The sequence below is a fragment of the Talpa occidentalis genome, unplaced genomic scaffold (assembly GCF_014898055.3).
Source record: "Talpa occidentalis isolate TD23 unplaced genomic scaffold, MPIMG_talOcc4v2.1 talOcc4.16, whole genome shotgun sequence".
Lineage (NCBI taxonomy): Eukaryota > Metazoa > Chordata > Mammalia > Eulipotyphla > Talpidae > Talpa > Talpa occidentalis.
The window spans coordinates 82,450,507-82,472,330 of record NW_023601653.1 but is presented as its reverse complement, the minus strand read 5'-3'; the positions used below and the strand labels follow the sequence as shown (position 1 = coordinate 82,472,330).

The following is a 21,824-nucleotide window of genomic DNA, read 5'->3' as shown; positions in this document are numbered from 1 at the left end:
CTGCCGCCTCGGAATCCGCCCCCTGCCCGGCTCCGCCCCGACTCCCACCCCAGCCAAACTTCTCCAGAGGGGTAGGGTGGTTCCTTCCCTCGCAACCCGAGCGCGGCCGCGGACCCACCCCCCCGCCCGACGCCCGCGCGGGCGCGTGACCCGGGGCGCCGCGGGGCCCCCGCGGACCCCGCCGAGGCCCCCGCCAGGCCCCTCCGCGGGCCACCGGGCCGCAGCGGGGGGGGGGGGGCACCCCGGGGTGCCCGCGCGCCGCCCCCGCCCCGCTGGGCCGGCCCGCCACCCCACCCCCACCCCGCCCGCGGAGAAGATCGGGTGTGGCAGAGAGAGTTGCATATTTTACTTTATTTTTATTAAATTAAAAGCTACAGTCTGGCAGCGAGTCCAGAACGGGGTACGGAGGCTCCTTTATAGGGGGCAGGGGAGAGCGGGAGACAGACTGACAGACAGACACGGGGGAGAAAGGACAAGGTCAAGGTGGAAGGGGGTGGCTTCAGGAGAACACGCAGCCGCCCCGCGGGGCAGGGGGCGCGCAGACCGCCCCCCTCCCCTGCACCCGAAGTTCAGCGGTGGAGCGCGCGGGGTGGGGAGCTCAAGAGACCCCCCTCCGGACCCGGGTCCTTTCTCAGCCTCGTCACCGGAGCACAGCACACACCAGAACAAGCCCGGGGCAGCGGAGGGGCAGGGCCGGGGTATGTACAGGGCGGGGGCAGAGCCGGGAGGTCAGCTCGCCAGAAGGGAGCGGCTCACACTGCACTGAAGCACTTGGCCAGTGGGGCACAGGGGACGGGACTGTCCCTCCCCTCTGAACTCCAGTCAGACGGTGCCCTGCGGGGGCAGAGGGAGAGGAGAGGACAGAGGCTTCTGTCGGGTCCTAGTGGCGAGCTGCGGGGGCCTGGCCAGGGGATGTCCCTCAGTCGTCGGTGATGCCCTTGGCTCTGAGCTCCTCCTGCACCCGGGTCAGGTAGGTGGGGTCCGGGTACCCGAACCTGGCAGCAGAGAGAAATGAGGCAGGATCAGCCGTTGGGACCGACTCAGCGGACCCTCAGGCTCACCCCGCTCTGGGCGCCCCATCTGGCCGCTCCCTTCACCCTCCCTTCGGGGTCACCCAGCCTAAGCTAACTCAGCCCAATTCTGCTTATTTCTGCGGGCTGCTCTGCCGTCGGCCGGGGGGAAGGTAGGAGAAGCGGGGATGAGAGAGATGGCTGGGTGGTTTGGGGGTGGCCCTCTCCAGTTAAGAGGACCCCAGAGGCGGGAGGGTGATGCTGTTCCTGGCGGAAATGGAGGAGGGGGAAGGGCCGGGCGGGCTGGAGAGGAGTCGCACAGCTGGGGGCCCCCTGTGCAGCTGGTCTTGTGGTGGATGTCGTTCCAGGTGATGACGTTGGGTCTCCCTGTGGTCATGGACGTGCCGATGGTGAAGGTGAGACGCTGGTCGAACGCCTTGCGGAACAGGGTCAGCACCTTGTTGCCCTCCGGGCAGTCCGGGAGGTAGGCCACCCGGGTGGTGCCCGGATACCGAACTCCGGGGTTTGGGTGTTCGGCCTAGGCGGGAGGGAGAGCGGAGTGGGCAGGGAGCAGGCGGGCGGACAGCACCGGACGCCAGCAGAGGGGCGGTGCCGTCTCCGCCTGCGGCCATGGCTAATGCTCCTGGGGCCGGCGGGCGGCGGCCTTCCGGGGAAGGAGACAGGGCCGGGCCGCAGGAGCCTGCTTCCGGGCAGAATTCTTAATGTTAAGAGATTATTTCCCTGTCTCCAGCCCTCAAGTCTCAATTCAGCAACAAATGGATTCTCCAGAGTAATGGCCGGCGGCTGGTCTTACTCCCCAGATAACTCAGCAGAAATGCGAGGGCTGGGAGTAATTTATGGCTCGGCCTGCCCATCTCCACCTGAAACTCTCCCGGGCTTCCTGCCGCGGCCTAAGCGCTGCCATCTCCCTCTTGCCCTTGCTCGGGGCATTGCAGACGGGAAATGGAAATTACTCCCCCTCGGGCAGGAAGACACCTGTAGGCTCTTGGCGCCCGGCTTCCCTTCCGCCCTCCCCTCTGCTGTCTTAGGAATCTGGGGGAGGAACACTCCCAGCTGCCAGAGGGTCAGCGCTTCCTGCTGTGCCGGCCTGCACCTGGGCCACCTCTCTGCAGACCTGCCCTGCCAGGGCCAGCTGCCCACAGGCAAGGTCATCAAGGAGGGGTAGTCCATGCCCGTGGCTTCCGGTGGGCCTCGGGGTGGTGGGGCCTGCAGGGGAGGAGCCGGCGCCCCGGCTCCAGGGCACGCTGGGAAAGGGCACTCACCCTCCCCGGGCCCAGGTCAGAGAAGGAGCCCGGTCGGCGCAGGGTCAGTCAGGGCAAGGGCGGGCGTCGTGTCTTACCCCCTGGACACCGGGCGGGAAGACGTACTGGATGACAATGGTGCCGTACTTCTCATAGCTGGGCAGGAGCAGCGTGGCGTCCTTGGAGACCAGCATCCGCCCGTTCTGGGGCTGGTTGCCCACCAGCTGCCCGTAGAAGCGGCCGCACATGGGGCAGGCCTTCTTCACCTGCAGCGCGCGGGTGATGCAGCCCTCGCAGAAGGAGTGCCGGCACTTCTCCAGGGTCTTGGCGTTCTGGATCTCGCCCAGGCAGATCGGGCAGGTGTTCTCCTGCTCTTCCGCCTCCTCCCGCAGCCGGGGAGGCAGAGGGGGGGGCAGCGGGGGGGGCGGCGGGGGCAGCCCCCGGGCCCCGGGGGGCAGGAGAGGTGCTGCTCGGAGAGGGGGTGGGCCCGGGCGGTGCAGCTCAGGGTGCTCCCCGCCACCCCCCAGAGCCAGGCAGCCCATGAGCTCCCCCTGCCTCTGAGCTTTCTTCAGCTCTTTCTCCACCTCTTTCAGCAGCCCCTTGAGGGCCTTGCGGGCCAGGTAGAGCCCATTGGGGGCGGCCGGGGGAGGGCCCTGGGGGGAGAGCTGCAGAACGTAGATGTCGGAAGTCTCGCCGTCGATGAGGATGGACACGCGGTGCTCCTCCCGAAGCCGCGCCAGCCGCGCGGGCGTCTCCTTGCTCAGGAAGTCCCACACGGGCTTGGACACGGTCACCTTGTTCTTGCAGGTGCCTCCGCAGGCTGCCATTCTGGACAGGACGAACGACACTGCCCCCAGGGTGAAAGGGACTCAGGGTGGGGGGTCCCCATTTGACAAATCTCAGTGCCTCCCACTCCGGGTTCCTTTGCAACCTTATGTGGCCTCTGCCCTCTCGGCTCCAGCCCCAGCCCCTCCCCTGAGCTCATGTCCTGGGCCCTCTTATCTTTCAAACCCCAGCCCCCACTGGGGAGCAGGAAAGTTGCTAGACTGATTGTGAGCATTGAAGGCAAGAGGCGGTCTTGTTGGCCTTAGGCTCCTCCCGAGATCACAGCCGCTTTGCGGCCCTCCCCGGCCCTCCCCGCTTCTGGGCAAAACCTGGGTTCTTTGAGGGGAGGGAGACTTCTTGACCCTGCTTTTTACTCACTTGGATCCTGAGGAGCTTAGAATCGGCATGCAGGCGCGCTCTGTCCCTGTCCCTACTTGTAGGCTGTGTGACCTGGCGGGTGGACAGGAGAAGGAGGTGAGACGCCCCGTGCCTGACTCCCGCAGGCCCCTCCCCGCGGCCCAGGGCCCGCCGGCACCCTGGCACGAGTCACTAGGCATGGCATGACTTGGAGCATGAAATGGGGGTAACCCACTTCATGGTGAAAGTTGGGGTGCCCCCAGGAGGCAGATACCTGGGAAGCCCATGGAAGATGCCGGCTGCGGACCCCTCTATTCCACACTCAGCTGACTGGGACTGGCCGGAGGGAGGAAGAAAAAGGCTTATGATGGCGAATGTCACCGGTTTCCCGGCCAGGCCAGAGACCAAACAGAAGTTCCCTTCCCTTGCCTCTCCCGCGTCCCGCGGAGCTGCAGCCCGGGCTCTCCCCAAGCCAAGCCGCCAAAGAAGAAACTTCAACACGTTCGTTGCCTTTGCTCTTTCTCTCCCCCGCCTCCGGCTCTCAGGAGCTGAGCCCGGCCGCGAGCAGCCAGGGAGGGACCGTCCGCCGCGGGGACGTCTTCCTCGCTACTTCCCTCCCATCTTCCTCGCTACTTCCCTCCCATCCCGGGGACAAGAATATTTCCTGGGCCCCAGACTCCTTGCCCTGCTCCCCACTCCCAGATCATGCGGCCCCGCTGTGCTCAGGGAGCCTTCCCGGCCCGCCCCGGGCCCTCTGCTGAAGTCAGCGTGGAGGCCAACGGAGTGGCAGCAGCCCCTGCAGCAACAAAGTTCTCGCTGTCATCTCAGGACCCCGCACCCCGGAGGCCGGTCACCCCGTCCGCGTCTGCACTCGGGAGGGGTGCGGTTCCCACGGGGCTGGGCCGAGGGGAAATGTTCCTAGTCTTGGCAGTTTCCGCCACCGGGCTGTCTCTACAGCACCTCCGAATGCAGCTGATAGAAAGAGGGGCCATTAGTGTGACCTCAATTTCTTGACTGATCCAAAGGGGAGCAGCTCTCCTTTGTGCCTCCATCAGAGTCCCCTCAAGGCCAGATGCACCCCCGCATTCAGAAAGTGAAACTCGACCCCTAGAGCCCGGGTTCCTGCCGTCTGAGGGGAAAACCCAGCCCTCCCGGCAGAGAACCCAGGACCTCGGTGTCCTTAGCTCCAGGTCCCGCTGGCACGGAACAGGGAGGCGGGGCCACAGTCGGTGCTGGGTCCCTGATTCCTCCCGGGCACCCCGGCTGGCCGGCCGCGGGGCCAGTCCCTCACTCCAGAGAGGGCCCCCCTGCCGGGAGGGCAGAGATCCCGGGGGATCCACTGAGCCAGCTCCGCCCCTCCCCCAAGGATCTGCAGGACTCGACCCGGAACCAGCTCCCACAGCCCCCTCTCGCCGGGCCCCCGGAGCCCCAGCACTGGGCGGGGGTGCACGTCTGCCCGATCTCGGTCCCCAGGACCCCCAAATGGAGGCCAAGGCTGGCGGATGATAAAAGGGGTCGGCGGGATGTGGAGGGGGTCCCGGCACCGCGCGCGGGGCAAGGAGGCGGAGGAGGGGGGCTTAGGTGGGAGCGGAGGGCGCGCGGGGGGTGCGAGCGGGGTCCGGGGGGCGCGCGGGGGGTGTGGGGGGCGCCGGGCTCACCTACCTCTCGTCAGCGCCGCCATTGCCGGTCACATGACTGAGGCTGTTGCTGGGATGACGGTCTGGGCCTTAGCAACAAGGGGGGGGAGACCCCGAGAAGGTGGGGGGCAATTTGCAGGGGGTGCAGACCGAGGGGCAGGGAAGGCGGGAGGACAGCACCTGCCCCCGTCCCCGCTTCTTCTGCCCCCTTCTCCCCACGAGCCCCTGCCCTTCCACCCCAAAACAAAAATGGAGGCGCCGTCCCAGTCTTTGGAGGGAGGGGGTGGCGTCGCGGAGCCGAGGGAGGGGGGTGGCTCCCCGGAGGCGCGCCCGGGCGCGCGGGGGACCCTCTCTGCCTCCGGGCTGGTGGCGGGTGGGGGTGACGGGGAAGACGTTGGGGGGGGTGCGGGGATCTTTTTGGAGATCTTCATGCTAGAGGGGCCTTTGGGGAACAATGTAGGGTGGGAAGAGCAGGCATTTAAAAGCGCTCGTTCTGGAAATTAGCCCCCGGGACCAACCTCACGCCCGGCCCTCAGCCCGCTTGTTACCTGCCGGGACCCCCAGGCTGCTCCCGGAGGGCATTGGTCAGCGCCCAGCGTCCTCGCGCGGGGCTGCTGAGGCTGGTGCAGAGTGCCAAGGGAGCTCATTTTTTGAGAAAATGTCCTGGGCAGGGGTGGCGGGTGGGGGTGAGGCAGGAGGGGGTGTCGCGGGACGTTGTGTGGGGCAAGTCTGAGGTTCAAATAGTTAAAAACTCTCAAAGTGGGGGTGAGGGGGGAAGCTCTGCTCCTTCTGCTTCCCACATCAGAGCCGTCCAGCCTCCAGGCCCACTCACGCCCCTGGGGCCACATCGAGCCTGGTCTTTCCACCAGCCCCGGGACCCCCTGGGCCCGCTGAGCAGCATCTCCCAGACTGGCCACGGCCTCCCTTCCTCCAGCCCCGCCCTGTGTCCCCCTGTGTCCCCCGGGAGGCCCGTCACTTTCTCTTCACTTTCCCAGGCCCTGAAGCTCTTCCTGCCTTGCAGGCTGAGCCTGTCTTTCCCAGGAAGCCCGGGGGGACTCTGAATTCCTTCTTTTTAGCTCAAGTGCAGGGGCTCACTCACCTTTACAGATGCGGGGGTGATCAGGCCCAGGACGCTGGAGGAAGGGGTCATTTCATCTGTGTTCCCTGAACTCCCTACCCCTGAACTTCCACAAGGTTGGGGAAATAAATTTCCATCCCCATGCACGCCCCTCACAACCTTTTAGGGTCACAGTCTGTCTAGAAACCCACATCCTGGTTAAGGGACCCGGCATCTTAAAGCCCAGAATTCTCTTGGTCTCCGTACCCCAAGCAGACTCCTCAAAAAAAAAAAAAATGGAGGGGGGAGAGGAAGAAAGAGGCATTTCTGTAAAAGAATTTTAATTCAATAATTTATTTTCTGTATAGTGAAGCAATGGGAGTAAATATACAAGATCTTTTTTTTAATTAATAAAACAAAAATGATGAAAAACAGAAGCAACAAATGACAAAGACCACAGCGCTCATGATGCATCAGCCACATGGTCAGAAAACCCATTTCTAAAGAACAGTTGCTGGTGTCACAGTTTTATTGCATTCAACAGGGGACAGGTAGACGCTGGAATGACAAAGATCCACCGGGACCCTCAGGGAGAGACAGCAGGGCTCCACGCCCACACGGGGGCTCCTCTTTACTTCCTTCAGAGAAGATGGACGGGAGAGGATTCTCCTTTATGATCTCATGCGTTTTTGTGAGACAGGCCGGTCCAGGCCACAAGTCACTGGCTGGCACACATCTTCATGTTAAAAAAGAAAAAAAAAGACACCGCCAGGGGGACGGAAGAGGGGCCACCCGAGCCCCGAAAGCACTGGGGCAGGGGAGAGGGACACTGGCTCAGGGTTCTCTGCGTTCCGAGGTTTTCGCACATCACCTCCACCAGGCTTGGAGGCGCCGGGGGACTGAGCGATGGCTCTGACTCCTCTGGGGGCGGAGAGTGAAGATGACAAAGACGGCCATCTGTCCCTGGGAGACGCAGCAGCAGCAGCGTGAGATGGGACGGAGGAGAACAAAATAACCGATCAACTGGAAAAAGCCTCAGAGGAGGGGTCAGGGCAGGATGGATGCTAGGTGGACACCCGCGGGGAGCAGAGGGGGCTCCCACACTTGGGAATGACCAGGCCGGGCCAGGCAGAGGTAGTCCCTTCTACTGGGACTAAAAGCTCAGGGGCGGCTAAGATGGGGAATGAGCCTTAAAACCCTGTCCCATCAGCCCACCCTCCAGAACCGGGCCTGTGCCGTGCAGGGTTCCAGCCCCAGGAAGGGTGTCAGGTGCTGGCGAAGAGCAGCGGCAAACACCTTGGCCTGGGCTGGCCGCTCATCACTGGGCTGCTGTGCCCGGGGGAAGTACAGGGGCGGAGCCAGAAGTGGGGTGACAGCAGAGACCGCAGTACAGGCAATCCTTGACAAAGGCCTTCTAAAACTCCCTGGATAAGCATGAGTCCTCTTAGGTGCCCCCCTCGATGAGGTGCCAGCCCGGAAGGGCTCCCGGGGCGGCCGTCTGTGCGCAGGCCTGTGCCCGCAGCTGTAGTGTCGTGGAAGTCCTGGGCCGGGGCCCGCGGGGAAGAGGGGGCGCCGCTGGGAGTCCCGTGAAGTTATCCGCGAAGTCCAGTCTCTCCGCAAAGTGCATCCAGAGTAGAGCCCGAGCAGGTCCTCTGTCCAGCCGGGTCCTGACGATGGCAAACAGCCCCTCCCCCAGCTCCTCCTATGTCACCGGAACAGGACATCTGACAAAGATCAAGGCACTTGGGAGAGTCGACAGCAACACTCCGCTGAAACAAGCAGACTCGGCGGGGAGGGGAGAGGGAGACATCCGGACCAGGCGGAAAAGGGCCAGGGAGAGCCTGCTCAACAGGTTCGAGCCACATGGGGCTTGCGGCCTGAATTTAGCAAAGGGGGAAGGAGAGCAGTCGTGGCCTGACTACCCACCCTTGCCCCACGCTCCCAGAACCCCGCCCCCTCTAACGAAGCGGCGGTCCCCATGGAGTCGCGCCGTCGTTAGGCAAAGATGTTGGTGATAAAATCCAGGAACCGCTTGGCGTACTGCTCGGGGTGGACAGTGGAGATCTCGGCCCCAGCCTGTGAGATGAGGTGGGAACACCATCAGGTCACCCCAGGCTCTTCCCACTCCCCGCCCTCCGTCCTCATCCAGCCCCTTTCCCCAGCCGGCCCCTCACGCCACCCCCTACTCAGCACAAGAGGCTCTCTCAGAGACTCCTAGAAAAGCCACGGCAAAGTCAAGCCAGGAAAGGCCTTGGGGGAACCCTCACCCCATGCTTGACAGTCTTGGCTGCATGAGCTGCTTTCTTCTTGGCATCATACTGTGTCAGGATGTCAATGAGGCCCATGAAATACACCTCCTTCTGGGGGGCCCCTGGGGAGAGACCAGCAATGAAGACAAGTACAGTTCCGACCCTGCTCCCCAGGAAGCAGTCAGACCTGCTCTGTGAACCAGCTCTCTGTCCTCCACCTTGGTCTCTGTCCCCCAAGAGCAACCCTGCCCACCCCTCACCTCCCCCGGCTCGCTCACCCTCGGCACTCCGGATGGCATAGACATCAATGAAGGAGGCAAACTCTCCAGGGCCAAGGGGCCGGTGGGAATGGATGTAGCCGCCAATTCCCTCCGGGGAGGTGCTGTAGGAGCCCACCATCGGGGGTGGGCCCGGCAGGCCACAGTCCCCGTCCCCCTCCTGCTCCTCCTCACGCGCAGGCCCCTCCTCCTCCGGCTCCGCACCCTGAGCGACATCGTGGATACCCAGCAGGAGGCTGTAGTCCATGATCTTCAGCTGCACGAGAAACTGAGGCCAAAACTGACTGATCAGACACCCCAAAGGCCCCCTCCCACTCTGGGCCCCACCCTACACCCCCACCCCTGGACTCCGGGGCCCTCCTGGGAAAGGCATAAGAGCTGAGGGCCGGGAGTCTACCATCGCCCTGTAGAGCCTAAATGTCCTGGGCTCTAAGTTCATCCTTTCAGCTCATCCCAGCCACCCTCTCCATAGCTCTTCTTGGGGGCTTCCCAACTCCAGTATATGCAGAGATCCCAAAAAATAAAGGAAAGGGAGCAGGTGTTCCCTCAGACTGTGACTGGGAGAGACAGCGGCTCTGGGGGGAGCAAAACCTCCCGGGACACGGCCACTTCCCAGCCTACGCCAGTCGTCACCTCCACATCTCGCTTTAGCTTCTCCAGAAATGCCTTCTTCTCCTCTTCACCAATATAAACTTTCTGGTTCTTGTTGAGAAAGTCCATATCCTTAAGGGTGGGCAAATCTTTAACCTGAGAAAGGCAGAGACATGTTGGCCACTGAGCCACCTCCCCGGGCTCCAACTCCCTGCCTCTAGTCTCGGGCTCCGCCTCAGGAGCCTCCGAGCCGGCGAGGGGCTGACAGCCCGGCTCTCCTCAGACGCTCATTGTTGCTGCTGCCCAGCGTGTGCGCTCGCCTCCCGCCGCTTCCCCGGACTCAGTCACTGCAGCTGTTCCCCAAATCCCACCCAACCACTTTCTGCTTATGGCTTTCAGGCAAGACCCCCTGTGTTGACTTTTCTTTCTCCTTAAGCAAAAACAAGGCTGAACACAAGGCTCGGAATAGCAGGCAGAGGGCGAGCACTGCGCCCTCGGGGCCTGGCACCCTCCTTCCGCACGGAGCACCTGGGCTGGTGCCAGGGCCGGTTCCCGGTGCTCCGTGCAAACAGGTCTCTCTTCACTCTGGCACTTTAAGGTAAGGATAAACGGCTGGTGACCCCTACCTTTTTCTCCTAGGAAGAGCTCTTTCACCCCCATCCCTCACCCTGTCACCTAAAGTTAGTATCACCTTTTCCTTATTGCTGGCTTCCCGGGACACGAGGGAGCCCTGTGGAGAGACCAAAGACCAAGTCAGCAGTGGCTAAAAGACCAGTCAGAACTCCGCCCCCAAGATGCCCTCAGGCCCGAGGCCTTCTTTCCTTTCCAGCGAACCACCTAGGGCCTTCCCAGGCCCTTCCGCTCCGAGGCCCAGGAGTCTCCCGCTCAGGGCCAGCGGCCCTCTCCTCACCTTGAGGTCGTACTTTCTGTGCACAGGGAGCCGGTGGCTGAACATGTTGCGCATCACAAGCATGTAGCTGTCCTCGTTGTCCACGCTCACTCGGTACATGCCCAGGAACTGGGGCAGTAGCGTCTTACCGTGGCACTTCACGATGTACTGAGGTGCGAGAGAGGAAGGAACGTGAGGGGCTGAGCAACACACGCCAAGGCCCAGGGATGGAATGCAGTTCCAGCACTGCCACTCCAGCCTGGGCCCGGGAGCTTCCAGCAGACGTGGTGGGCGGTCGCCAGAGACCACCCTGGCTATCCATGCAGCTTCTGAACCCTCTCGCCTTGGGTCTATTCTGTCTGTCTAAAGCAGACCTGCAGCGTCTCCTCCGGCCTCACCCTGAACAACGTCTGAGACGGAGCATGGAGGTGCTGGCCTACTATTTTTGACTCTTTGTATGCAAATGGGCACAGAACCAGGATTAGAAATTCCGTCTCATTTCGGGTTTTATGTAAACTGGTGTTTCTGGTGGACCAGATTCCCAGAGTAAAATCGGTTGCATGGTGGCCTGTATTTCAGATTCTTAAAAAACATTCCTCTCCTCATGCTACCATCTCTCTCTCGGCATCGCTGCCTCCTCCTCTTCACAGCCAGCCTTCTCAGGAGACCAGTCCGCGACCGGTCCACTGATTTTTCATTCCTACCGCAAACCAATGACATCAGACTTATGCACCTCATTCCTCCGCTGGATTCTCTACGCCCTCCTCCAAATCTCTCGGTCGCCAAATCCAAATCCCTGTCGCATTTCAACGCTAGGCCCTCTTCCCCTCCGCTCCCATCAGACGCCTCTTCTAATTCTTTCCGGCGTCAACTCCTGTGCAGAATGCAGTAGGACATAAACATTAAAAACATCCATCTACTCTTGGTCTCCTGTAGGGGCTCGTTTTTCTCCTTGCTCCTCTAGATTCTGCTCTCGCTTCCCTTCAATCATCTCACCTATTATCATCTATCAGCTCTAGTTATCCTCTATTCTCATAACTATGAAATCTAGACTCCTAAGGCTAATCCACAGCCCAACCACTTACTGGGTCTCTATATCTGGGCGATCTGCAGAAACCCCAGCTCAACATGTCTAAGTCAGAGTGTCGTCCCCCAACACCTGTTTTTGTCTGCTTCCTGGCTGCTGGTAAGTAGGCACCCTGCTGTCCCTAACCTGGAATTTGCCTTAATTTCCACAACTCTCCCAAAGGTCTTCCTTCCCATCTCCACTGTCATCGCTGCTGGAGGGTCCAGTCATGTCTCACCTAGATTACCTCCTAACTGATAGCTCCTCTCACAGAATTTCCCCCTCCAAAGCATTCTCTACATTACTGTCACATGGACTATTACTCAATAACGCCTATGTGACTCCCCTGCACACCATCTTCAGCAAAAAGCCCAAACTTCTCTGTGGGGCTTACAAAACCTTTCACAATCTGGCTCCTCCCTAATTATTTCCACGAGACCACATCCCAGCCACACTGAGTTTCCTCCAGCTGCCTGGCACCAAGCTCTCTCACGGCTCTGTCTGTGCCTTTCCAAGCGGTGTCATCCCTAGCCTAGATTGTTCTCCTCCACCCCGTCCCATGGTTAGCACCTACTAGTCGCTCAAGTATCATCTCTCCCATACCCTCTCTCAAACAAAAAACAACCCTCTTTGAGCCTTCCCAGTGTACCTCTTTCCCCAGGTGAGCTGGGGTGCTCTTTCTCTACACAGCCAGGGCACTCTGCACCTTGCTGTGGGCTGAACTGGTTGCCTGGTCTCTGCCAGTAAACCGAGGTTCTCAAGGGCGATGACTGCTTCTCTCCCCTTTTCCCCACCAACAACAGACATTCAGTATTTGTTGTAGAAACAAAGACTCTACTTAGATCTGTCATTTACTCCTTGCTCATTGATCTTGGAGAGGTTTTTCTTTAGTAGAAAGACATGCAGGGAGTGTTTTAACCACCAAAATATTCGAGGAATTCCACATTCCAAGTTCATTTGATCAGACATAAGAGCTCCCTACCACCACTCGGGCAGGATGTGACCATGGCTTCTCCCTGTAATTTATCCCAACTGTCCACTTTATCCCGATTTTCTCCCCAAACTTCCTTTTATTCCTGATAGTTTATGTGGTATGAACACTTCACCCAATTCTAACTTAGTCTATAGTTTATATTTTGCTACATATGGGCCTTTATGTATCAATCCCCAGCAGTTCTAGTACCAAATGGGAAAGAAGACATCTAAATTCTTCCATTTAGTCAAACTCAAGTAGGTATGGAGAAGCCCTTTTTAAAAAATTCCTAGCTTCAAAAACATGGCGTCAAATGCTTCTTGGGAAGCAAAATGGGCCCGAGGGATGGAAAGGGATCGAAGTCTCCCCGCGCGCTCTGGCAGCTGAGCTGTCAGTAGGAAAGGGAGGGAAAGGAGGAGGCTAGCGCGAGGCCTGACCTGGTGGTAGTTGGAGAGGTTGCTATGCATATCAGCAATGTCCTCACTGGATACTTCTTTGATGACCAGCGTCCGATCATACGAGATAAGGAAACGCCCATCACTGCCTTCACTCTCACTCGGCGGGCTTCGGGTAAGGGACACCTGGGGACACAGAGCAGGCCGAGGCTCTTTCCTCTCCCTTGATACGGAGAGGCAAGCCACAGGATAATGGCTGAGCAGAGGTTCTTAAGCTAATGTCCAAATATGGAATAAATAAAATCGAAAGCAACACTTTAAACGTATCTACATTTTTTCCCTCAAGGATAGGTTTTATAGCTTCCAACAGATTTCTGAGGATGACTGTGATTACAACACAGTAAAGAATCATACTTTCCAAGACTCTTGCTTATTTTTGTTTTTTAAACATAAACTAGAAACGAGCTTTATTCCTCTGGAAGAAGCAGGCATCCATAGCTGGTGACTGAGGCCGGTGGGAAAATACAGAACAGCACAGGGGGAGAGCTGGGGCAAAGAGGGCGCACTGGTGTTCTTCCCAGGCAGCCGCCCCCTCGGCCTCCTTCCAGTCTTGGGGTGCTGGCCCTCGTCCCTGCCAGAGAACGCTGGCACCTTTGCTCTGCTTCCTAAGTCATTTCAGGCTATTCGCAGGCACAAAATCCTAAGACTAGTCAAGCACCATAACACATGCATGACAAGACAACAAGTCGTAGTTTGTCCGACACCCCAGCTGCCTTCAGAGGTTCCCTGGGAAAGAGCCCAACCCTGGGGAGGGCCACGGGTGTTGGATTAGCTTCTGTGTGGCCAACACATCCTCCCACTGGGGTCAAGTCTGGCTTCCCTGCTGGCAGAGCCTGAGGACACACTCCAACTGGCCCCACCAGGGGCAGAGCCAGAGGCAGGTCCGCACCGGGCCTGCTGAGGCCACCCCAGGCCTGCCTTCATGGGGCTCCGCACCTTGCCTGGGAGGACCGAGGGCTGAACTAGAGGCGTAGGGACAGCCCTAGGGATGAGCAAAGAGGGCTCCCCAGTCTTCTGCTCTCACTTCTTCAAACATGGCTGTCCCAAGCATTCCCATTTGTGAGGGAGACGACTACTCTCATGCCATAACGGACTCTTACCAAGTAATCCTGGTCATCGATGTCAAATCGATCACGGAGGTTCCTGAAGACCTGAGGACAGTACTCCTTGAACTTGAAATGACTGGGGAGATTTTCCCTGCAATAAGAGTTTTCAAGGTAAGAAAACAAAGTAACAGTATTACCTCACATCTGTATAGGGCGTGACAGTTTATAAAAGTACCTTCACACATATTACCTTATTGGATTCTCATAAAACTCTTATGAGACCCTTTAAAGGGACATTATTCCTATTTTATAAAAGGGGAGACTGTGGCTCAGGGAGCTTGAGCCACAGGTACTGCCCAGCCAAACAGCAGCTGCTCCCAAATCTCAAGCCAGTCAGTACTATCCTAAAACCGGCGATAGGTGTCACCGTTTTGAACGGCCCCTTTTGTTACTAGGAGGACTTGAGATATTTCTTTCAGGGAGTCCTTATCAAAAACTAATGGTAAGGGCACCTAAGTGTATTTATATCATGGAGTTGCCAGGAGAGACGAGGACATACATGTAAGGGTACAGGGAATTGGAAATTATTTTAATGGTTTCTTTGTACAATACTGAATTTCTGTACTGGGCGGGTTAGACCATATAGCTTCTTAAGCTGCCTCTAAATCTAAAATCTTCAACTCATTAAATCTTAACTCTTAAAAATTATGTATCATTCTGTTCCAGGAAGGTTGACATGAGAAGGGCAGAGGTTACCACCTGTGGAAAAGGTGATTGTTGACCTTGATCTTGGAGCTGGCCTTAAAGTCATCCGGCAGCAGCATCACGGGGGGAGGCACCTGGCTGAGCTCATTGATCTGATAAACCAAAGCGAGAAGCGGGAGGCGGTGAGTAGAGGTCTGGAGAGCTACTCAGACACTGTGTCTGGGCAAGAGTCGGAAAAAAGGCAGCTCAAGCCTCATTCCTTTAAAAACAATGGCTCTGCATATGCCTGACAGAATGCTCAAGAGAATGTGCCCCCCTCTTCTGCTGCCCACGACGGCCTGCAGAAAGCAACCCTCACACACAGTCCCTCACACTCCCGCCCCGTGGGCCTTCATGCTCACAACAGTCGTTTTATATTAGGCCAACCCTGCAAGCGACTCAGGACTATTTTTAAAGCTGTGAGAAATTCTAGAGAAAAAAAAAAAAAACAACCCTCAGCAGACTCAAGACGTTCAAGACAAACAATTCCATGCTCCATTAAAAACAAATCAAAAGGCATTTTTAAAGTACACAAGAGAGTTAATGGGACTCGGAGGGGGTCACCGGCAACGAGAGAGAAAAGTCCATGTCCTTACAAGCAGGACCAGTCCTTCCAGGCCTCTGACCCAGTTCCCCGCTCAGGGGCCCACCGGCCTGGTGGCAGGCAAGGGAAGAGCAGCTGATTTCAGAGGGAAGGGAAGCAGGTGGAGGATGTGAGCTCATTAGGCGTCTGTTCACCAGAGTCAAGCCAACCCACAGCCCCAAAGCTGCAGGGATCACATGCTCTCCTCACCCCAGAAATAGCTGTCTAATTCCGGCTGGAAAGGGTGGAAAGGGAGTTCCTGCACTACGAAATCCCGAGGAGATGTGCCTTCTCCCCGGTGTTGCCACAGTATCTTCACCTGCCTTCAGCAGCGCACTTATCATATGACTCCAAGCTCTAGTTTATGTAAATTCCCCACCGAGACTGTGAGCTCTTCAAGGGCAAGGACCACTTCCAGTCATCTGCATCTCTCAGGAGTCCAGCTAGCACACAGTGGGCACACAGTGGGCCTCCGTGTTTGTGAACTGAATAAATCAACGCCTGGCCTGGCCTTATTTGAACTTGATGGAGGTTACAACGTGCAGCTAACCTAAATTCTGTACACTGCAATAAAACCCGCTCCTCTCATTTTCAGTAGAAAAGGAGGACAGAACACATTCCTCCAGAACAAAAAAAAAGTCACTTGAGATTGCAGCCTGAAATGCAGCAATAGTTCTCCGTGCCCCCTCTTCACCACCTGCTGTTAAGCAGCCTGAATCATCACAGACATATGTTCAAGCAATTTCTCCATTCCAGACACTTGAAGTAAATGTGTGCTGGCTGGAGGGTGGGGTGCTGAAGCTCAAATATATATACCTAGGGAAGCTGAGGCAGGCCTATGTGTAATACCCCCAATCCCTGCCAAAGGAAAACCCTCCTTGTTAAGCTTTCCACGGGGAAGGATGAGTCACCTGGCAGGTACGTAGAAAAGGCAGCCCTGTCTACATCAGGCTGCCCAGCCAAGTGCCCCAGGCTCACATTACCACCCAGTGAGCTGGGAGCAATGCACAGAGCTACAAACGCAAAAGGGAGGAAACGGGCCCAAACAACATTCTAAACGACAAATTAAGAACTTGACAAGCGAGGTCTGCTCCCCACTCTGGTGAATCCGCTCACCGCCCCCCACCCCCCGCTCTGTTTCTTGTATGCATAAATAAATAAATCTTTTTTAAGAAATGACAAAACGTGTGTTCTTCTGTACCCCCTTCATCTCCACACCCCTGCCGTAACAACTCAAGGAAGGTGATTTATAATCTTCCCTGCCACATTCAAGGTCACTGCATCCCTCCCACTCCAGACTGAGGGAAGGAATGGCTGTTTCCTTCACTTAAGGTATTCTCAGGAAAGAAGATGCACTAGCCTTTCCGACCTCCTCCTGATTCCCAGGCCATAACTTCACATCAGTTCCTGCTTCTCAAGTTCACCGCCACGGTGTGCCCAGGAGGAGATTTCAGCCCTCTCTTCCGTCAAAAACGACCCACCCTCACGTAACATCAAAGAGGGATGCAGTTAAAACCAAGGGCACATGCAGGTAAGCGCACCCCCAGGCTCGGGGTGGGGCGTTTCTCTGAAACGCTGGACTCTGGAAAGGGACAGGGCAGCAGGGTTAGGTCTGGGAAGCCTGGACCAAGGTGCCAAAGTGAAAGGCTGCAGCCGGGAAGCAAACCTGAAAGAAAAGTGGGCGAGCCCCTCACCCAGCTACCGTCCCGCGCTCCTGCCGCACGCGGACTCCTCCCGGGAGGCCTCAGCCCCCGCCCGGGGCCGCCCCAGCCGGTCTGCGCGCCGGGGCCGGGCCCTGGCCGGTCTCCGTGGCCCGGGGCTGGGGCTGAATCTGGCAGGAAGGAAACAGGGAGCTGGACTTCAGACGGGGAAGGCGAGGCCAGCGGGAAGGCGTTCAGGGCGAGGGCAGAGGCGACGAGAGCAGACAGCCCCCCAAGTCCAGGGCGGCTAGGCACGCGGGGGACCCCGGGGCTGGCGGGCAGGGCAGGGCAGGGCAGGGCGGCCGGGGGAAGGGCGGCAGCCGCGGGACTCGGGCCGCGGCGCCTGGACGCAGGAGGCCGGGGCCGGGCCGGGGCTCGGCCGGGGCGGCGGGGCGGGGGCCGGGGCTCACCGAGTGGGCGACGCCCCACAGGAACACGCCCACCAGCGGGTCGGCCGCCCGGAACACCTTCACCTTCTGCTGCACGAAATGCTTCTTCTTGGTTTTGGAGGCGAAGCCGAAGCCCGGCCCGGGGCCCGCCGTCGCCGCCGGTACGGTGGCCGGCGGGACCGAAGAGGACGCCATGGCCTCCCGCGCGCCCCGCCGAGTGCAGCGGCGCCGGCAGCGATCGCGGCTCCGACCCCGGAAGCGCTGCTCACCTGCGCCGCGCTCACGTGACCGGAGGCCGGCCCGCGCGGGGGGCGGGGCGGTATGGCCCCGCCCAGTCCCCGGCCCCGCCCCCTGCTCTGGCCGTCGGGAGCCGGCGCGGCGGGCGGGGCGGGGCCGGGGGCGGGTCGGGGGGCGGGGCCGGGGCGGGGCCGGCCGCGCTCCCCGGGGCTGCGGGCGGCCGGGCCGGGTCCCCCCAGGGGCTCCCTCGCGGCGGTCGCCGCCGCCCGGGCCTGCCCGGCGTCGCGCAGCCGCCCGCCCGAGCGCAGCCCCGGGCTCCTTCCTCGCCCCGCGGGTCTGGGGCGGCGGGCCTTGCAGGTCCAGACTTAAATCGCTTCCTGCGCTTATTCCGCAGGCGCTTCTGGATCCCCGAGTCCTCCCCGGGGACGCTGGAGGCGAGTTTGCCCGAAAGGACTTTGGAGCCTGACGGCGCTGCCCGCCCGAGGCCCGACTGCGAGGCGAGCGCCGCCCGAGCCCCGCCTGACCGCGCCCGCCGCCCGAGGCGGTGCCCTGGTCGGTCGGGGGGGCTGGAGGAGCCTGGAGCCCGCGCCGGGCAGGGAAGGTTCTGGAATCCAGGGCCCTGTTTGAGCACCTGAGGAGAACTGGACATACGGCCCAGAACTCAGCAGAATGTTCTGGGCTGGGATGGAGATCCAGATTTAATTATTGTGCAATCTGAGGATGTAGCAGACATCTCACTGGGAGCAAGAACCAAGGGCTGAATCCTGGTCTAGACCAGCCTTTAGGAGGCCGGTGGGGCAGATAGAGAAGAGGTGCCACAGAAGGAGACCAGGTGAGCAGTCACAAAAGCCAAAGGTGTTGAGTTTCTAGGAGGACAGAATGCAGATGAGTGTCCAGTATCATGGAGCGGCAAAGCAAGACAAGGACAGAGACGTGCCCATTGTGTTTGGTGACCAGTCACCTTTGGAAAAGCAGTTTCAGCAGAACAAGAGTCAGATCAATGTGGAATGAAGAATGGGGGGGGGGGTGAGGAAGCCGGTGGGAAGCTTGGGATTTTTCTAGGAAAATAGGTTGTAAGAGAGAAGTTATGGTCAGTTGTATAAAAACACAAAGTAAAGGAGAGACTTTTCGGGGAGACCTTACAAGGGCAAGTGAAGTCATCGCTGAGACCGACGGTAACGAGGAACATGCAAGTTGCCCGAGTCTGCGTCACTCTTAGTTATTTTATGTGTTGGCTTCTGGGTGTCTCAAGAATGAACGATCTACAAAGGACTTGATTTTGCCCAGACAAGGGAAGTGAGGAAGGGAGCTGTGCAGATTTGGTGGGGAGAGAGGGGGAGGTGAAAAATTCCATACTAATCACCTTAATTTTCCCTTTAGAGCAGACAAAGGTGTTGCCTAAGGCAGGAGAGTGAGATGGGTGGGCTCTTGAGGAATGAGGCAGAGACTAGTTGTCCCAGGGCTGGGAGAGGAAACTAAGGCGGGGTACACAGAAGGAGCGGGAGCAACACAGCCTGTCAGGTTTCTAGCCTCTTTGCTTCCAGCTACCCCACTGTGTTGGTTCTTTCACCTCAGAAGCTTTGTGGTCTGAACAGAGGAAACAGAGACTTGCTCCCAGGAGGGCGACTGCAACAGATGACCTTGGACAAGAGCATTGAGCTCTTGTCAAGAGAGAGGTGGAGAGGCAGCCGAGAGGGAAGAGCTGATGCTGAGATTGAGGGATAAAAATGAAGAGGACATTTTTTTGTTAAAAATTACAAACAACCTAGATAGATGTCCACCAGTGTGGAATGGCTGAGTCAATCAGAACATAGATCTAGGAAAAGAACATGACCCTAGAGCAACACAGGGGCTGGGGCCACTGACTCCTATACAATTGAAAAGGTTTGTGTGACTATTGACTCACCCCCCAATTTAATTATAGTCATCCCTTGGTATTGCAGAGGATTGGTTTCAGCACCCCTTCCCCCAAGGACAGCAAGCCCACTGATGTTCAACTGCCCAACAGTTGGCCCTCCGTGTCCCCCAGTTCCAAGTCAGAGGATACAACCAATAGACACACAAGGGTGGCTGAATCCGTGGATGCAGAAACTGTTGTAGAGCAACCCCGATACAAAACGGGGTGCCTGACTGTGGGTCCTCACCCGCGCGCTTAAAAGGACTTATTAATGCTCTACTGCAGGCACACGTGAAAGGTTAATAAAAGGTTTATTTACAAGGGAAGGGGAAATGAGGAAATGTACAGCTCTGGGAGAAAAGTGGGAGACAAAGTTTTAAATGAGTCCTACCCGATCCGCCAATCAGGAATCCCAAAATGGCGCTCTGAGAGCTGGCCGCCAGCCAGGAGCGGTGAAGCCAGGAGGCGAGCGATCGCGAGCCAGAGAGCGAGCAAGGCCCACGTGTTTGGTTTTTATATCCAACCTGGCTGCCCAACTCCACCCTCAGGTCCCAGCCACCCTCCCCTTGGTGGTGATGGGATTTGTCTTTCCCAATGTCCTGATGGCTTTAGTCTGGAGTGGGGGTGGCGTCCACAAAGCCTGTATGAGATTATCTCAGGACATCCTTTCCCCCTAACAAAACTGCAGATATGGGAGGCAGACTGTACTTATTTTTTTTTTTTAATGCATTATGCTTCTCTTATTTATTTATTTTCTTTTTCTTTACTTATTTATACAAGCACTGGGTACAGTCAGAAGCGCGGGAGGGTGAGAGAATTCACCAGAGCCAGAGCGGGGAGCAGAGCAGGCAGAAGGACCGAAGCACACTGCTGAGGGGAGCAGCGGGCGGCAGGAGAGGTCTGCGCGCCATGTGGGACCCTCCTCCGGTGGCCGGGGAGCAGCCGGGGATGGAACCGGTGCTGCAGAGGCTGCGGGCAGCTTTGCCACCCAGCGCTCAACCCCTCCGCCACCGGGGAGGCCCCAGACTGTACTTATTGAAAAAAAATCTGTGTTAAGGAACCCACACAGTCCAGTCCAAACCCATGTTATTCAAGGGTCAGCTGTATATATAAATATATATTTTTAATACAGTAAATCAACGTATATCGACATGAAAAGATACCCAAGCAGGAAAAAAACCTGTGTATAAATACACAGCACACATTTGGAAGGATCTACGCCACACTGTCTAATGACATTACACGCAAGGCAGGGCATGACAGTGGGGAGGGGTAGAGATTGACAACACCACAGAGTCATCATTGAATTTCTTTTATTTTAAAGGTATCTATGTACATCAAGCAAATACACACTGGGGTTTGTGCAGTTTGCTTTGTCTTCCACACTGGCATGCAACATTTTGGCAGATGTGAGCGGGCAGGCCAGGTGCCCCTTGCGACCCTGGCTCTCTGAAAGGGATGCGGCGGGGTGGTGGGGAGGAGGGGATGTCGACGGAACCTTCCGGCGAAGGCTCTTGTGCGTGTGTTTCTTATTTATGTAAGTGAATACATTTCCCTTACATCTTGCTCGGGAGAAGGCTGCCCCTCTGTCCCTGCGCTCCTCTGCCCTACACCTTCACATTTTCTTAAGTGTTTGGAAAGAATCGCTCGGTGGCAAGATGACATAAACCCCACTTGATCCTGAAACGCCAGGCTGGCTAAGGTGAGCACGAGCTGACAGGTGCAAAGGTTCTTCCTCTGCAGCTGGGTCTGGAGACAGCGAAGGTTCTGTGCTATGAGCTGTGGGCTGAGGGCAGGGAGCCAGACTCGGCTCCTTTCCTCAGAGCAGGGGGTTTCAAACTAGATTCCACAGGGTCTCTCGTGACTCTTCGGGGGCTCCTCAACACATGGAGCATTGTCCACGAAATAAGGAAAATGCAAAGGCCTGCCTCACTTTCTAGACAAGATTTGTTCATGGAGTGTTTGAATATCACTGTCTTGGATTTCTTCAAAGCCCCCCTTGTATTTTTTCTCCCTGCGTTTTTCCTTAATTGCTAAGAGGGGCCCAACAGACACAGAGAGAAGGGACCTTCTTCAGGCCAGTGCAGGCTGTGTCTGCCAGCTCGCACTCACTCCGAGTTTTCTTTCCTGATTGAGAAGCTAGATGGTGGGTTGCCATGCTGCCCTGGTCTTCCAGCCCAGGTTAACACTGGCTTATCTGGGCACCACACTTGGCTGATCTGGACTGGCTTAGGACTCTCACTCTCCACCCCTGCAGTTACCTGGGAAACCAGCTTAGCACCTGTGGAAGGAAAGGACTCAGAAACCAAACCAACAGTCCTGTCAGTGACCGGTGGGGAGGTGGGGGAAAGAGCACCCCCCTTGGGTTCTTCCATCTCTGGGAAATCTGTCCTGCCCCTGTCTTTAAAGTGCACTTAATGCCAGATGGGACATTATAGAAGGAAGTCTGCCAAAAAAATTTTTTTTAAATATATAGCAGGGGGAAAGTCAGGCTCCAGCTTGAAAGGAAGGCTCCTCACAATAAATATTTTGCCAATGAGCTGGGAGCCCACAAATCAAAAGGTTGGGAAGAACACACA

At 57.8% G+C, this 21,824-nt stretch overlaps 2 protein-coding genes across 6 annotated transcripts; both read right to left on the bottom strand.

Annotated features, from left to right (window-relative positions):
- Positions 1–322: 322 nt before the first annotated feature.
- Positions 323–5,319, bottom strand: DTX3 (deltex E3 ubiquitin ligase 3). 5 transcript variants are annotated; one of them, XM_037515069.2, is made up of 7 exons: positions 5,117–5,319; positions 4,293–4,426; positions 3,729–3,790; positions 3,476–3,547; positions 2,371–3,100; positions 1,331–1,548; positions 323–995 (listed from the first exon to the last, which is right to left on the bottom strand). In XM_037515069.2, the coding sequence occupies exons 4-7, from the start codon at positions 3,502–3,504 to the stop codon at positions 920–922; spliced, it is 1,053 nt and encodes a 350-aa protein (XP_037370966.1). In that variant the 5' UTR covers positions 3,505–3,547; positions 3,729–3,790; positions 4,293–4,426; positions 5,117–5,319; the 3' UTR covers positions 323–919. The 5 variants fall into 5 exon arrangements, with proteins under 5 accessions (XP_037370966.1, XP_037370964.1, XP_037370967.1 ...); XM_037515067.2 differs by lacking the exon at positions 4,293–4,426; XM_037515070.2 differs by lacking the exon at positions 4,293–4,426 and having other exon boundaries at positions 2,371–3,119; positions 5,117–5,317.
- A 1,162-nt stretch (positions 5,320–6,481) lies between these two features.
- On the bottom strand, positions 6,482–17,401 carry PIP4K2C (phosphatidylinositol-5-phosphate 4-kinase type 2 gamma). The gene is made up of 10 exons (XM_037515066.2): positions 17,133–17,401; positions 14,455–14,552; positions 13,750–13,846; positions 12,632–12,775; positions 10,177–10,323; positions 9,958–9,996; positions 9,309–9,422; positions 8,676–8,943; positions 8,416–8,519; positions 6,482–8,224 (listed from the first exon to the last, which is right to left on the bottom strand). Exons 1-10 carry the CDS (start codon positions 17,304–17,306, stop codon positions 8,144–8,146), a joined length of 1,266 nt encoding a protein of 421 aa, XP_037370963.1. The 5' UTR covers positions 17,307–17,401; the 3' UTR covers positions 6,482–8,143.
- Positions 17,402–21,824: the final 4,423 nt, after the last annotated feature.